General features: G+C 45.4%; 1 protein-coding gene across 2 annotated transcripts; it reads right to left on the bottom strand.

Annotated features, from left to right (window-relative positions):
• Positions 1 to 2419: 2419 nt before the first annotated feature.
• LOC130909168 (dihydropyrimidinase-related protein 2-like) lies at positions 2420 to 11745 on the bottom strand. Of its 2 annotated transcripts, XM_057825321.1 has the most exons (16): positions 10961 to 11745; positions 7544 to 8059; positions 7030 to 7118; positions 6363 to 6547; positions 6128 to 6292; positions 5779 to 5840; positions 5580 to 5660; positions 5433 to 5501; positions 5239 to 5359; positions 4812 to 4968; positions 4128 to 4269; positions 3942 to 4026; positions 3781 to 3866; positions 3498 to 3677; positions 3221 to 3386; positions 2420 to 3153 (listed from the first exon to the last, which is right to left on the bottom strand). In XM_057825321.1, exons 2-16 carry the CDS (start codon positions 7787 to 7789, stop codon positions 3062 to 3064), a joined length of 1926 nt encoding a protein of 641 aa, XP_057681304.1. In that variant the 5' UTR covers positions 7790 to 8059; positions 10961 to 11745; the 3' UTR covers positions 2420 to 3061. The 2 variants fall into 2 exon arrangements, with proteins under 2 accessions (XP_057681304.1, XP_057681303.1); XM_057825320.1 differs by having other exon boundaries at positions 7544 to 11745.
• Positions 11746 to 11925: the final 180 nt, after the last annotated feature.

The raw sequence follows: 11925 nt of genomic DNA, 5'->3' as shown, positions 1-11925 counted from the left end.
ACAGTTGAGACTCACCTGCAGCTGTTGGCCCTTGCCTTCTCTCCCACATGACTGAAGGGAGATGAGTCAAGGCAGCTTATATGGTGCCCAGGTGACTGTTGATTGTGTAATTGGCTAATTGGCATCATGTGAGACTTATCATGTGACTTGGTGCATTCAGGCAGTGTGGGGAAAACCAGCACTGGGCTAAAAATTGGTCATCTAGGCAGTGTGGGGTAAACCAGCACTGGTCTAAAAATTGGTCATCTTTATACAGGTTACAGATAATTTAACAGACCTAACCTCATCATTCTTTTTATCCATTGCATTGCAGGCTTCAGGTGAATCCAGTAGGAGAGCATTCCACTTGCCTCTGACAAGAAAAGACAAGTCGTATTTTGAAATAATAGTGCTCCTTTTTTTTTTCTACCTCTATACTTGTCTTTTTAATCCTGTCTTTTTAATCCTGCTTTATAACCTGAAAGTCAATAAATATAATTAAATTAGTGGAGGGTTTATTTTCAAATATACATCTATAAATTGAATGACTGATAAATCTGATACATTATAGACTATAAACATGTAAACGGATGGACGTCACCTTCTACATTGAAAAATCTACAGAGTTCAAACAGTGTTTCAGTTAAAGAACTACAAATGTAGTCACCAAAATGACTACATAGTTATCACAATACTTACTACTTTTAAAAACTACAAACTGACTCCAATCATGGGAACATATGCTACACACAAAAACTTAAAAACTACAAACATGTTCAAATTGCCACCTTGCTGAAATGAAAAGAACTACAAACATGGCCACCATGCTGATTTAAAAAAAAAAAAAAAAAAAAAAACTACAAACATGGCCCCCACGCTGAAATTAAAAGAACTACAAACATGGCCACAACTCGTGCTACACACAAAAACTTAGAAACACTAAAAACATAGTTATCATAATACCTAGTACTTTTAAAAACTACAAATTGACTCCTAACGTGGCCACAACATGTGCTGAACATGCACTCAAAGAAAACTACAAACATGTTCAAATGGCCACCTTGCTGATATGAAAAGAACTACAAACATGGCCACCATTCTGATTTGAAAAGAACTACTAATATGGCCACCATGCTGAAATTAAAAGAACTACAAACATGGCCACAAGTTGTGCTACACACAAAAACCAAGACATTACTACTGAAATGCTTACTGCATTATCTAGAATTTTAAGTAATACATGTCTACTAATTGAGATTAAATCCAATAATTGACATTGAATGTGGATGACAAACAACATGATAGTCCTAAAAACTACACACTGAAGTTATTATAATTTTATATTGAAACCCCTCTCGATGTTTTTGGTTTTATACAATTTGTGAAATTAGTTTAACTAGTAGGTCGCCATTGTTGTTGACGTCACAGGGCCACGCTGCCAGAATTCCACCTGTCAGTCTTTAAAAAAAGAAAAACCTCTCACTCTTAAATTATGTAAGGTAGGGATTTAAAATCACCACAAGATGTCAATGGCGAGTTTCACATTAATTAGGCATCAAGCCAATGAGTGTTTTTTCCTTTGACTGACGCTGTAGTTTCCTTAATCCACAGTGGGAGAGAGAAGGGAGAGTGGACATAGGCATTCAGATTCGTAACTCGGACCGCACCATTCATTGGCATAAGCTTGGGCAACTCTTTCACAACACACATAGGTGTCATATAGTGAAAATACTACAAAACTGTACTTATATCTCTGAAAAAATGTCACCAAGAAGAAAAGTACTTCAATCTGTATTACTGAGGCCCTATTCTCACACAGTTAACACAACAATTCAAAGAGAACTGGCATTCACAATCAAGATAGATGCGCAAAATACACATCAATCTTACTCAGACTTTGGTCAAACTATATTTAAACATTTTCGCAAATCCTTTAGCACAACAAATACACTGGAGGGCAATATTTAGTCACAGTACACAAATTATGATGCTGGGAGCCATTTTCAGGAATCTCGTGAAGACAACATTCAAATGAACGTGAATCAGAATTGACCCAGGCTGCGTTTCAATCGCGGTTTAAATGAGCCCTCGCTCACTTGCCCTAGCCACCGCCCCCCGGGGGAATCCCGGCCGCCATCTTAAGGGCCTTTTCAATTCCCAAAACAGCGAAGTGAACTCGGTGAGATGGACCCTCAGAGGGCTCAGTGATCGAGTGAAAAACGATGGTCACTCCAGAGCTCCGTGTATCCCAAAATGCATTGCAGTGGTACACGGAAAATATGTCCATGCGGTGGTGGTAACGAAGCTCAAATACTGTTGGCTGCTGTCCATTTACCACCAGAGAAGAAGAAAATGAATGGAGGAGCCAGCGCGGTGTTTGAATGTGATACCAAACTGCCTTTGGAATTGTAAAATTTATCATTGTTGTTAATTAAAATTTCAAAAAATAGACTGTATGTGGCAGTTATGGCAGGATGTATGGAATCACAGCAGTGCCAAAATTAAAAAAAATAATTAAATGAATAAAAATAAAGAGAAAGACATGAATAAATGAATAAAAATAAAGAGAAAGAAATGAATAAATAAATAGTAAAGTTTTTTATTAACTTTTGTCAGTAAAGAAAAGGAAAAAACAATGACAATTTTTGTCATTGATGTTTCTATTTCGCTTGCCTTTTCTATTTTGCTTTTAACAAAACGTCCATGATTTACAACAATTGCACATTCATCACACGACCAGGCAGGCAGGTTATTTACTTCAACTATATGAATAAAAATGGAAATGTGTTTGCTTTATCACTCTGTATTACTCACCTGTCAGCAGCACTGGAGGGTTTCCAAATAATACATGTACAATAAATTAACGCTCATTTCATTTATACAGCTCTACAAACACTACTAAAGGCTTAATTTAATTCTATCGAGGGCACGAGCATCACAACCACAGCTTGACAAAAGCTGAACTTTTGTTCCACACTTGCCAGCATTTGTACTAGCCATGATCAAGCAATTTACATGAATATAAAACCGTTAAGCTACAATAGTGATGATGACAGGACAAAGTTTCAAATTGCTGTCACAGTTAAGAAAGCGATGTAATGTTTGATCGTCCACCAGGTGGTGCCACAATCTTCTGAGTAGACCGTCGAGGAACGTGGTCATCAATCTGAGTTCCTGTAGGAAACAAAAGACCCTAAAATGACTCTGATCTGTGGCTTTGATCCCCCACCCCCAATTTTACCAGCCAAGGTGAATCCTGACTGATGGAGGTTTCGAGTGATGGTACGGATTTTGAAGCACGCACTTCCTTTGACGGTTAATGCAGGTGCCGTCAATTTATTCATTGTACCGACTTCGTGGATTGGACCATCATATATGCTACGATGGACACTTTGACTCCCAATAATCTGAACACACAAATAATTTTTGAAAAAAGGGTTAAGACTCGGGCCGCACACACAGCGCTTCACGGGTAAATAACATATGAAGCCTATTGCTCGTGTTTCACGATGGCTCACCTTGCCGCGAGCTCGGATCCTGCGGTACGCGACGTCAGGGAAGGCTTTCCTCGGAACGAAGCGAGCGGAACCTTCCGATACGCGGAGTAGGCCGTCCTCCGCGACAACTCGGCCGCCGGAGATAACCGCTGTGGGGACGCCGTCAAACTCCAGACCCTCGAGGACGTTCATCTCCAATGTCTACCAGGACGGGAGCAAATCATCGATAACTTTTAATGGCCACTGAATACAGAGATGCAACTAAACCCAATGGCTTTTTAGGAGGCGGACTTCAAGTTGTTACCGAGTTGTGTGTTTTGGCAGAGACAGTTTTGGTGTCTTTTGGGTTCCAAACAACGATGTCGGCATCAGAACCGATGGCGATCCGTCCTGGTTACAGATAAACTTTATTTTTGTAGTAGCATGAAAAACAACACCAAATATTAAAATTTTGAGATGAAATACCTTTACGAGGGTAAATGTTAAAGATTTTTGCTGCATTGGTACTTGTCAAGGCCACAAACGCATTCTCATCTATCTTCCCTGTACGCTACAAAAATAACAAATACAAAACATTCCAAATCTAGTTAGTCCAAACACATTTCATCTTTTTTTTTAGGGGTTAACAAATCTCTGATCCATTTGGCTCACCACCATTCTGTCCCAAACCACTGACATCCTCTCCTCGATTCCGTTGGTTCCCTCTGGTATGAGTGTAAAGTCATCTTTCCCCACAGCTTTCTGAGCTGTGCAAAAACCGGCTTGAGCGCTGGAAGTTACCTGGAGGTCACCGCTACAAAAAAGTATACATATTATATTTCACACACTCACTGCAGTCTTAAAAACATACTGTATACTTGAATTATGGAGCATATTTGGGACCAGCATAACACGTTAAACATGAAACGCTTAGCAAACGGGAATGAAGCGGCAAAAAAAAGTGCACGTGTGTGTGTGGGGTGCTTCTAAATTATGCCTAAAGCCTGCTTTAGAGCACGTTTGAAGATTTTAGTGGCCAGTTTTAAAGGAAACGTACTGACGTCTTTGGTCCTAACTTGCACGACTTGAATGTATTAACAAGATATAGTGTAGATACGTGCATGGCTTCCGATAATCGTGAAATAGGTACTAAAATAGTTGCTTGGAAAATCATGAAGCGATTTGATGCTGTTGAATCATCATGCAGGAGGTTCGAGGAAGTGTATAAGCTCATTCAAAACTGATCCAAGGCTAGTGTAAACAACTATTTCAAGTCTATTATGGATCACATCATTACACATGTTTTTTTTCTTGAGATGACTAAGTTTGTGTGGCCCGTCAGCCGGATGCACTGACCACGCCAAGAGGGAGCCCAGGTACTGCGGAGTGGAAGGATCGGGATTGAGGGGCGGGCTCATAACCAGGGCCGCAGCCGTAGCCCAGTCTTTGGACCAATAGCCGGAGCCGTCCACTGCCAGACCCGCTGCCACGGGCTCACCATAGACCACCGCTCCTGCCGTCAAATGCAAACAATTCAGTGGCTACATCTGTGAGACTGAGTGGGAACATTATGCAGTAAACTAGGGAGACAAAGACCCATCGGATCTTCCTTCCACTCCAGTTAAGCGGGCGGGACGGGACTCCCTCCTGGGAATTTGACATTCTTTGTCAAGCCTTCATTCAAACAAACGCGGGCTTCGTCCGCATCGTGAACATTAGGAAAAATGCCGGCCGGCTGGCTGACAGTCCGTTCGCTCGCTCGCTCGCTCGCTCGCTCGCTCACCTTTCTTCCTAGCTTTGGCAATCACATCAGCAGCAGATTTGCTCATCACCTTAGTCACATATAGCGGACAGTTTGCTCGGTTTGCTATAGTGACGGCACGGTGGACTGCCTCGGCCTCCGCCTTAAACAAAAAATGACAAAGCGTGACTTACTTCGCAAGTATTTTGGGAGTCTGTACAGGAATAAAAATGGACCTCTTCAGGGTGAGAAAATACATGTCCTTCGGGTCCGGAGATGCCGAGACGACGAACCGCCTTTTGCCTCTAAAACGCCACGCAAAAATTTCTTCAAAGCGCGGCTAGTAGAAGCCCGTGCTCGCAGCAGAGTCTGGCCAACTTTACCTCGGCGACAATGTCGCCATTCTCGGCATGTACCAGGGCGACGGCGCCCAGATCCCTCAGGAGCCCAAAAGCCTCGTAAAGCTGCAAGTAGAAAAGAAATACGATACGTGGCGCAAAATGGCACGATTGTTGGATTGCCAAGCAAAGTGACGGATGCCGCACACCTCCTCCGTTCAAAAGAAAGCATAGCCGGTCGTACCTGTGAATCGGAACTCTGATATTGGTCCTTGTAAGTCATAAAAAACAGGAACGAGTTAACACCTGCAAGACAAATAATGTCACAAGACACTACCTGTGGACTGACAAGTCATGAGCGAGCGTGCAGAGGGTTAGGGTTTGTAGTTGATAATTCAGCGGAGAGCGACAGTCAGCAGGGCCTGAGTCACGGCCGCCTCACGGCGTCAGTAGTTTACAAAATAAAGAGAGTAATCCACAAGGATCATTGATCAGATATCGATGGCGGCGCTAAGCTAGCGACTACTACAGTATATGGCTGGCACAAACATATGCAAGACCAGTGGTCAATACGCGTCTTTGCCCAGACCCACCTCTGTCCTTGACGAGCATCTCCAGCTCCTCGGCGAGTCCGACGTGCCAGCGAGTGACATCCACGTGGAAAGAGAAGTCGCAGCAGGCCCTTTGGTGGGCCGCGTCCCTCCATTCCTCCAACGCCGACAGCAAGCTCCCGCCCGGCTCGGCCATCACGTGGTCGACTGCGTACGGTAAATAAGCGCCGGTTCATCGCTAGTCGCGTGTGCGACAGTGTGCCAGATTTTTTCTTACTAATCATGGTGGTTCCTCCGGCCAGAGCCGCTCGGGTTCCCCAGTAGAAGTCGTCGGAGGGGTTCAGGCCTTTTTGGGACGCGCGCAGGTTGGTGTTGGCGTCGATTCCCCCCGGGATGACCAGTCGACCGCCGGCCTCTACCGTCTTAACACCTGCGGGGACCATCAAATTCTCCCCAATTTGACTGCACGGAGGAACAGGAGGGAGAGCACATGTCAACCGAACAAGACACGCTTGAGGCAGGCGGGCAGAGGAGGGGAGGGGGCTCTGTACATTAAACTTCCTCGTTGTCTGTCCGAGTATTTTGAGGGGAAATAAACTTTGGTATGAAATTCTGATGAGGTGCTCTGAAAGGCAAGTTAAATACTGTAGGACAGCAATTGTACCGCTGTTTGAAATATGATGCATTGTATTTAAAGGCAAGTTTTGAAAGCTGCCTGCACATTCCTATTGCTCATTAATCAATCATGTCAACGTAAGTAGCGAGTGTATGGAAAAATGCATGCTCCTTTCAGGTTGACAGTAGTCAAGGATCAATGAAAGTGAAACTTGGGAGTGGGACACCAAAAAAAAAAAAAAAATGGTATTTTAGCACCTCAGGGGAACCGATGTTATCTCTTCCATTCGAGTATTGCAATAGTTAAGGAGGAAATAAAAGCAAGCTACTTGATGATTCCATCCTCGATGTAAACGTCAGCATAAAATGACTGGTCGTCATTGACAATCTTCCCTCCTTTAATGATCAGACGGCTGTCCTGGAAACATACAAGAAAACGCTTTTAATTGATGTGCCGTACACACACGCACTCAACTATCAGCTCTCCATGTTGCTGCTCAAAGCCAGGTTGGAAGAGTTTGTCCTCAGTCCCTGACTCGGGTGCTGCAGCATGTGCTGGCTTCCTTCCACGATAGGCCAAACGGTAGGAAAGTATCTGGCTCATATAAGATGCCCCACTTCACGTAGGCGAGCCCAAAGTTTCTGTATGACATCATCGCATCTTCATCTCATGAATGTCACACTGTTTAACATCAACATTTCAATAGTCAAGGAGAACATCAGACAGTAGAAAACTGACATTGGAAATGCCCACGACAGCTACTTTAAAAAATTGGAGTTGTTAGCATACTTTGTTGACTTGTAAACGAGTTGGCGTTTAAGTGTCAAGTTCTTTCATAGTACCTGGCCGCGTCCCAAGGGCGCCGCCACCGCTCCAATCTGGCCGCATCCTCTCTGCACGTCCTCTCCGGTCGGGCGCCGCCTCGGCCGAGGGCTGAAGGATTCAAAGTTGAGCGTTTTGTTTTCAAAAGCTCCTTCCACGCTGCAGAACATGCCGCCGTATTTCATCCTGGGCCGAGGAGACTCGGAGCCCAGTTTGGACAGAAGCGAGGCGCGGTCGTCCTCGTGCGATAGTCTTCTCTCAGACATTTCGCCAGCGCAGAGAATAGACGCAAATGAGGAGCTGGCGCTGACTGCGGAGAGGAGACGGGGCCAGGGCTAAGTATCCTCGTGACCTAAAAGCAATTTGAAGGAAGTGAGGGACGAATGGACGGAGAATGGGCAGTCAAGGGGAAGAAAGCGCCTACGGAGTCCATTAAACTCAAACGAGAAACGCCAGAAGACGACACCACGGTCTCGTCCTGAGCTTCAGTTCGATCGCTCCACGGTCTCGTCCTGAGCTTCAGTTCGATCGGTTGACTGAAAGACGAGCAATTGAGTAAAAGAAAGAACTCAATTGAAACCACTTTTCCAAAGAGGACAACGGTCATCGATGAAGAAAACCAAAGCGTCTGGAGGAAAGGAAAAGCACATGACAAAGGAGCGCCGCTGCACACACATCAGTACGTATTAATGTTGATGTTATTCTGAACTAGATTTTTTTCCCTGTCTATCCAATCTACTCTGTGTCAACCCAGCCACCCACACACAAAGCCAAGCCAAGCGCACTTTTAATCTGAAATACTTTGGTGACATCAAGACTTGACTTGGAATGAATTCCTCCTCGTACTGTATATTCTTGGAGCAAAAGTAACTAAGCCAGACATTTGACCCACAAACCTCCATCCTCAGACATGTGTGTTAAGAGGAGGAGAGGGAGGGGCTTTCGAGTCCCATGCTCTCTCGGCATCTGACCCAGACCACCAAATGATGGGGGAGGAGCGGGTGGGGACAGATACCAAATCGTTGTCATTGTCTGTTTACGGGTTGCTTCATTCTCTTCTCCGTGTTCTATTCAATGTACCCACAACTTTTTATTTTCTGAGCCGAAAACAGCACAATGCGGATCTACCGGCATACTAATTTGTATATAAATATATATACAGGTCAAGAACATCCACCATGACCTCCAATCAGCCCCTTCTCTTGGTACCTGCCCTCACACCCATTTTCCTCCTTCCACATCCCCTCCCCCTCCGAGGTCTCTGAACTTATCGGGAAGTCCAAATCATCCACCAGCCAACTGGATCCTATACCCACGCAACTAGTCAAAGCCTGCTCCACCTCCCTGGTCCCACTCATCTCTGCCATTATCCACTCATCTCTCACCTCTGGAATTGTCCCCACTTTTAAAACTGCTGCCATCACTCCAATTCTCAAGAATACCAGTGCTGACTGTTCAAACTTCAACAACTCCCGTCCCATATCCAACCTACCTTTCATCTCTAAAATCCTTGAAAGAACCGTCCCTCTCAACTCCACTCTCATCTATCCCAAAATAACCTCCATGAACAGTTCCAGTCTGGTTCCCAATTTAAAATTAAAAATCCTGCTGACTCTGGATTTCTCACTATCCTCATCCTCCTGGACCTATCCTTCAGGTCTTGACATCATCTGTCACGCCACCCTCCTCCACCGTCTATCCACTATTGCCATCACCCACATCCCGTTGAATTGGTTCTCATCCTATCTTTCTGGACGTCTTCACTACGTTAACTCAAGTCCCTTAAATCTACTCCCTCACCCGTTACCTCCGGTGTCCCTCAGGGCTCTGTCCTAGGGCCCCTGCTCTTAATCATCTACCTCCTTTCCATTGGCAATATCTTCCGTAAATTCAACATCAACTTTCACTGTTATGCTGATGTCACCCAGCTCTACCCGACTTCCGAACCCTCCTCGCCTCTCCCGCCCACCTTCCTGACTGACTGTATCACCGAAATAAAAAACTGTCTCACCCAGAATTTCCTCAAACTCAACAGCAGTAAAACTGAGGTGCTCCTCATTGGCTCCAAATCCACTATATCCAAATACCACAGCAATTCCCTCACCATTGACAACTCGATTGTTTCACCCTCCCCCCAAGTTAAGAGCCTGGGTGTCATCTTGGACAGTACACCCTCTTTTCATCCACACATCAATAATATTACCCGGATTGCCCACTTTCACCTACGAACCATCAACCGCCTCCGCCCGTCCCTCACCCCCCGTTATGCTGCCATCACGGTTACTAGCCTTGTCACCTCCCGCCTGGATTACTGCAACTCCCTCCTCTTTGGCCTCCCTCAAAAGACCCCTCCATAAACTGCAGCACGACCAGAACTCAGCCGCTCGCACTTTAAGACATACCCCATTCGTCCACCACGTCACTCCAGTTCTCCGCCAGCTTCAATGGCTCCCAGTGTGCTTTCGCATCCAGTGCAAAGTTCTCCTCCTCACTTTCAAGGCCATCCACAACCTTGCCCCTCCGGACCTGTCTGACCTCCTCCATACTACAACTCCCTCCAGTGCCCTGAGGTCCTCAAACTCCATACACCTGTCTGTGGCCCCCGCTCGCCTCAGTACTACGGGCAGTAGAGCATTCAGCCGCTCTGCTCCCCGGCTTTGGAATTCCCTGCCACCCGATCTCAGGAACACTGACTCACTCCCCGTTTTTCAGTCCAAACTCAAAACTCACCTCTTCAGACTCGCATCCTCATAATAACACCTGATTTCTGGTGTTTTAATGTCCAGCTAATTATCTTCATCTATTATTTTTTTCTAGTCTTTGTCTAATAGTTTTAAATGATTGTACGGCGACCTTGAGTGCCAGAAAGGCACCTTCAACTAAATTGTATTATTATTATTATTACATCGTTACCACTCCGCTGCCTCTAAAAAGTGACCTGTCTTAAGTCAGGCTTAGATGACATACTGTGTGCAATGAAAAAGCTCGTTACAAAGATGAAGGGTTTTTAGATAGGAACTTCTTGCTCATGCGCATTTGTGGCATCTGACACCAATTTGGTTGGCCGGGAAAAGTTGTCCTGCTTCTTTCTAATGTACCTGATTAGCTAGTCCTACGTGACAAAACGGATTTGTCTAGAATGTTAATCAATGCACCAATTTCTTTAGCTCTTAAAACTGATTTCCACACCTCCACCCAATCTGGTGCTGTAATGATTCTTGATTGGATGATCCAGCATTTGATACATTGGTGAAGAAAGAATGGAAAGACTTAATGGATCTTAACAACTCCCCTAATATTTCGCCTTCACTGCTTTGGGAAATAGGGAAAATTGTAATTACAGGTAAGATCATCTCATATTCATCATCAAAAAAAAAATTAGTAGTTGGAAAAATAATTCGAAAAACATCAAGCAACTCAATCTCTTTTCTTCTTACAGCTTCATAGGTCTTGTATGGGTGGCCCTGTGCGTTGAGCCCCCCCCCCGGTGGGTTGGGCGGGCAAAGTGCCCTCCCGGGTCAGGTCGGCCTGGCCTGGGCCCCGTTTCCTTGTACCGGGAAAGTGCTCTACGGACCATACCGCGCACCCCTTTTGGCCCGTCTCCGGCTCCACCTGCCTCTACGAGCCTGCGGCGGCCGCTGCTGCTGCCCCTTCCTTCTGCACTCCCTCCCGGTTAGTGGGGGCGCGGATGGTCCAGGGACCACCCGGGGGGATGGCAGTTGCTCCCTTGCCAGAGCTGCAGGAGGAGGGATGGGCCGTGCAGGCTCACCCCACTCCACTTCCGATTGGCTGGGAGGTGCTGTGGCTCTTGGGCAGCCCCCTCGCAGCATTTCCATTTTTCTGCAGGACTATCACATGTCTGATGGATTCACGCATGCCTGGGTGCAATTAGACACAATCAAGTAAAGACACTGTCGGTGCCAGGATTAGCGATCAGACAGTATAGGATATGATAGGATGTCAACATATCTACACTTACAAGTGGTTCACAAACCGCTGGGTTCTACACCTCACATTGCCGATTTGTGTCACTCCATCCCGCCTAATTACATCTCTTTCTGACTCATCACCCCCTCCTCATGTTCTTGGTCATCAGGCCTCCCACATGGTGCCCACAGGAAATACAATTAGCTAATGACAGCACGACCATATTCATAGGCAGTTTAGGCGTTCAATGCATTTCTTGTTGTTGTTTGTTTTTGTTTTCTGTCGCTCCTCTTCTATTTTCCTTTCTGTGCCCCCCCCCCCCAACCCCTTCCTCCTAATAAACAAATCACAATGGGAGAATATCATACTCCCGTGTGATACATTCAACTGTTCAGACCAATAGGACACTCAGACTCCCGTTCTCTGTGTCAAGCAGCTCAACAGGACAGGTTAAAAAAATAAAATGCTAATCAAG

The sequence above is a fragment of the Corythoichthys intestinalis genome, chromosome 21 (assembly GCF_030265065.1).
Source record: "Corythoichthys intestinalis isolate RoL2023-P3 chromosome 21, ASM3026506v1, whole genome shotgun sequence".
Lineage (NCBI taxonomy): Eukaryota > Metazoa > Chordata > Actinopteri > Syngnathiformes > Syngnathidae > Corythoichthys > Corythoichthys intestinalis.
The sequence above is the reverse complement of the archived record's forward strand: the minus strand, read 5'-3'. Positions and strand labels throughout refer to the sequence as shown.

Excerpts from the sequence above, each read along its gene's own strand:
- LOC130909168 (XM_057825320.1), bottom strand. The coding sequence starts at position 7,789 with ATGTCTGAGAGAAGACTATCGCACGAGGACGACCGCGCCTCGCTTCTG. Across the intron at positions 5,360-5,432 it reads TATTTTCTCACCCTGAAGAG|GCGGAGGCCGAGGCAGTCCA; the intron begins GTCCATTTTTAT and ends TTTTTGTTTAAG. Across the intron at positions 3,154-3,220 it reads GTCAGGATTCACCTTGGCTG|GAACTCAGATTGATGACCAC; the intron begins GTAAAATTGGGG and ends TGTTTCCTACAG.